Genomic DNA, 4,780 nt, shown 5'->3' with positions numbered 1-4,780 from the left:
GTTCATCAAGTGCATGAAAGCTGATGGGTCATTGGTCGACCCAAAAGACATCATCGAGAACTCGTAATGCCCATAAAGGGTCCTAAAGGCCGTCTTAGTAATACCTATAGCCCTGATCTTCAACTAATGGTACGCCAATCTCAATTCAATCTTTGAGAATATCCTAGAACCCTAAAGTTGATCAAACAAATCATCAATACGCGATAGTTGATAGTTGTTGTTGATAGTAACCTTTTTCAACTGCCTGTAGTCAGTACACATCCTCATAGAAACATCCTTATTCTATATAAATAGAACTGGTGCACCCCAAGGTGGCACACTCGGTCTAATGAAACCTTTATCTAGCAATTCCTGAAGTTGTTCCTTTAATTCTTTCAACTTTTGTGAAGCCATGCGGTAGGGTGGAATAGATATGAGCTGAGTTCCCAACACCAAATCAATACCAAACTCGATATCCCTATCAGGTAGCATTCCCGGTAGGTCTGGTGGAAACACATCTAGGAACTCACTCACTACCGGAACTGACTCAACGGTAGGAGTATCAGCACTAACATCTCTCACAAAGGCTATGTATACCAAATACCCCTTCTCAACCATCCGTTGAACCTTTAAGAAATACACCACCCTACTAGGAACATGACCCAAGGAACCTTTCCACTCCAACCACAGCAACCCTGACATAGCCAACGTCATGTTCTTAGCGCGACAATTAAGAATAACTGATATGGTGACAACCAATCCATGCCCCGAATCATATCAAAATCAACCATATCAAGTAATAAAATGTCAACCCCCATCTTATAGCCCCCAATAGTGACCAAACAAGAGTGATAGATTTAATCCACCATAATAGAACATCCAATGGGTGAAGACACATAAATAGGAGTTCCAAAGAATCACAAGACATATATCCAAATATGAAGCAAAATAGGATGACACATATGAATAAGTAGAACACAGATCAAATATAACTGATGCATCTCTATGATAGATTGTAACAATACCTGTAATGACAGCATCTGATGCAACTGCCTTAGTCCTACCAAGGAAAGCATAATAACGAGCATGGCCTCCTTTCTAGGATATCCTCTACCGCCTGTCGTCCACCCCCAGCTGGCTGTGCAAGTGGAGTAGTAACTAGAGCGGAAAACATAGCCTGAGTACCCTACTGAGGTCCACCCCTTAGAAGTCTAGGATAATCTCTCATAATGTGCCTAGTATCTTCACACTCAAAGAAACCCCTGTGCGGGCATAGTTGTTGGCACTGAGTCTGCCTTAGACGACTGGAATAACCATTGTATGAACCCCGTGTAGAAGGTGTACTGAAATATGGTTGTCCAATATGAGTACCCTAGGGTACCTGACTAGCTGGAACACTACGAGTAACCTTGAACAGGCTGATTGTCAAAACCTTTTCCATGACGAGCTATAACCGAAGAGTGGGAACCGCTAAATCCTCCAAAACCTTGAGGGCTCTTGGCTTCCTTATCCCCTCTCTGCTGCCCAGGGAGACACTTAAACTCCTAGCGATCTCTACAACCTGGTGGAATGGAGTCTCAGTCTCTAACTACCGTGACATCCCGAATATGAGGTTATAAGCGAGTCCCTCAATAAATCTATGGACTCTCTCTCTCTAACAGTGAAAACCAAAGTAGGTGCAAGACAAGATAACTCTTAAAAATCAAATAGCATACTCTGACACAGTCATACTCTCCTGATGCAACTGTTAAACTTAGTGCACAACTCGTAGTTGTGGGTATATGGAATGAACTCCCTCAACAAGAGATCGATGAACCGGGACCAAGTAAGTAAGGTTAACCCCGCTCAACTCTACCAAACCTATAACATGCAGAATGCGGTGAAACTGGCCTAAGAAACCCTATGCATCTTCAGAAGCCCCGCCTCTCAAATAAGGAGGATGATACTTCTGGAATCTCTCTAACCTCTTATGCTCTCAACTGATGCAACTGGCCCGACCTCGGGCTGAACCATAATCACGGGCTCCACCGGTATAACACCCGGAGCCTGATCAACATGAGCCTACTACTTTGGAATATGAGTGAGAGTTTGAGCTCCTTCCCTAGCTTATGAAGTAGATGGTGCAACTGGGATCAACCTCGCTTGATCAAAGTCCCAAACCTACTGAGAAAGTGCGCCAAGGTCTCCCGAAGTCCAATGGTAGCAACAAGTGCTTTGGGTTCCTGCACCCCAACAGGAGCTACTGGTAGCTCTGTAGTCTCGGCCCTAGCAAGGCCCCCTACTATAGCACATGCTCCGCCTCTGCCTCTGCCCCGACCTCTAGAATCACTAGCCCCAGGGGCAACATCATAAGCAACTGAAGCTCGTGTCCTTACCATTTATGAGAGAATAGAAAGACAAACGCTCAAACTCTTAAATCAATCAATCTGCATGATAAGGAATTAAATAAGTGAAATTTTCCTAGTAGTTTCGTAGCCTCTCGAAGATAAGTACAGACATCTCTGGACCGATCAACAAGTCTCTACTAAACCTATTTATGACTCGTCAAACTATAGCAACCTAGCCGGTCATTTTAGGAATTTTAGCGTTGATTACCCTGTTTGATACTTTACAAATGTGTATTTGTGGTTATGTGACTTTTCGGGGTGATTAGTTTGGTTTCGGAAAAGGCTTGGAGTAAATTGGAATACTAAGTCCAATGGTTGGATGCTTAAGTTAATAGAGTTGATCGGAGTTTTAATTTTGTGTAGACGACTCTGAAATGATATTTGGATGGTTCCAATAGCTTTTTATGGTGATTTTGGACTTAGGCACATGTCCGTATTTGGATTTGGATGTCCGTAACTTTGTTTGATGCTTTTTGGTGAAAGTTGAAGGTTTAAAAGGTTTATAGGTTTGACCGAGAGTTGACATTGTTGATATCGGGTTCAGATATTGTTTTCAAGAGTTGGAATAGGTCCGTTGTTTCATTTGGGACTTGTATGCAAAATTTGAGGTCATTTCGGGTTGATTTGATATGGTTCAGCATGCATTTCGGAAGTTGGAAGGTCATTAGTTTCTTTAGACTTGAATTGAGGTGTGATTCATGGTTTTTATATTGTTTGGCTCTCTTTGAGGCTGGGTATGATATGACATGATATGACATGAAATGCCCCAAAGAGTGGCTTGTCTTCGGTATTCAAGTGGAAGTTGGATATTCATATTTCTAATGTTATGCTTTCGGTTTACATTCATATCATCAGTTTTATATACTCAGTGCATATTTCATACTGACACCCTTTTCTTTTGGGCATTGTGTTCATTAGGGATGTTAAATCCGAACCATAATCGAAAACCAAAACGTAAAATTGGCTTATTGGTATTGGGTTATCAGATTAACGGTTGGTGGACGAAGTGAAATTTTATAATTAATGGCTTATCAGTTTGGGACGGATTATTTAATTTTTTTATCGGATTAACCGTTAACCCGTTACGAGTTTTTATATTTATATTTATATTTTTACCCCTATGTATATAAAATATACCTTACACTATTTGAAACCCTAAATCCCTAATTTCTAATTTCCCTTTGCACTCAGCAGCAATATTTTTGTCAGTCTTTACTCTCTCCTTTCAAATGGTTTGGAAACCAAAGAGGTTGTCTCCTCCAATTGTTTTTATTACTAAATATATACATATTCTGGTGCTTTAGAATACTTTGACAAAGTAGCAGTTAGTGACTTCTAGAAATGGTTTGAATATTTCGGGCATAACAGTGTCACATAAACAGGTTGAATTCAAGGTTTAAATTTAGTGATTTAATGTCAAGTGGATTGTCCATTTGATTTAGCCGATAAATCGCCCAATAATCGCTAAACCGATACCTATCCGCCCAATATCTTATCGGTTGGCTAGCAGATTATTACATTTACAAGTCGATAACCGATCAGCCAATCCGTTAAGTATAAATATCTGCCCAACCCGCCCGATAAGCAACCCTAGTGTTCATGCCCACAGGTATAGATAGACCCAGTGACGTCCCTCCCCAGTAGGGTGCTCGTTTCAACGGTTGGTTGTCATAGTCCACTTCTTCGTAGTAGTTGTAAAGAAATTGATAGGAACCAAAGTGTATGTTTCTATTGTTCTTGGGAATGGTGGGGCCCTGTCCCGAACAAGTTGTATATTAAGATACTCTTAGAGGCTTTCATACTAGTATCCGGTTTGTATGTGAATATGGTTATGACTTTATTAACAACGGATGTACATATATGTACACATTTTCAATGTTAAGGCTTCTCCTACAGTCAATTATGAACCTTTATAAATTTTAGATGTCACACATGGAGGCCTGGTCGGCCTAGATGTATGATAAAAGATGTAAGTACGGACATCTGTTTGCACGGGTCTTCGGGCGTCATATGCCGGTCACACCTCCCAAGGCTAGGGTGTGACAAACTTGGTATCAGAGCAGGTTTATCCTACATAGTCTACAGGTCATATCTAGTAGTCTTATTTATGGGTATGTTGTGCACCTTACATATAAACAAGAGAGTACCAGATATTTAGGGTGGATACCTTTCTTTCCGATCTAGATCGTGCAATAGATCTGAGTTGTAAGTGCCCACTTCTAACCTTCATATTGTTTATATTTATAGTAATGCCTACTATGAGATGTCAGGCAGTTGTTCAGAGATTGGATGAAGGGGCAAGGGGAGGGTACTAGTTAGGTGACAACTACCCACACGGATCAACGTGAACCTCATAATGAGGCTGATACCCAAGTTTCAGGGACAACACCACTACCCCCAGAATGGAAAAGAGA

At 41.1% G+C, this 4,780-nt stretch overlaps 1 protein-coding gene across 1 annotated transcript; it reads right to left on the bottom strand.

Moving 5' to 3' along the window:
* Nucleotides 1-282: 282 nt before the first annotated feature.
* On the bottom strand, nt 283-693 carry LOC138893819 (uncharacterized). Its single transcript, XM_070178483.1, has one exon. It carries the CDS (start codon nt 691-693, stop codon nt 283-285), a length of 411 nt encoding a protein of 136 aa, XP_070034584.1.
* Nucleotides 694-4,780: the final 4,087 nt, after the last annotated feature.

This window comes from Nicotiana tomentosiformis, chromosome 6, assembly GCF_000390325.3.
Source record: "Nicotiana tomentosiformis chromosome 6, ASM39032v3, whole genome shotgun sequence".
In the NCBI taxonomy this organism is placed as follows: domain Eukaryota; kingdom Viridiplantae; phylum Streptophyta; class Magnoliopsida; order Solanales; family Solanaceae; genus Nicotiana; species Nicotiana tomentosiformis.
This window is presented reverse-complemented; position numbering and strand designations above follow the sequence as displayed.

Bases quoted from the DNA above. Each gene is read 5' to 3' on its own strand.
- LOC138893819 (XM_070178483.1), bottom strand. From the start codon at position 693: ATGACGTTGGCTATGTCAGGGTTGCTGTGGTTGGAGTGGAAAGGTTCC.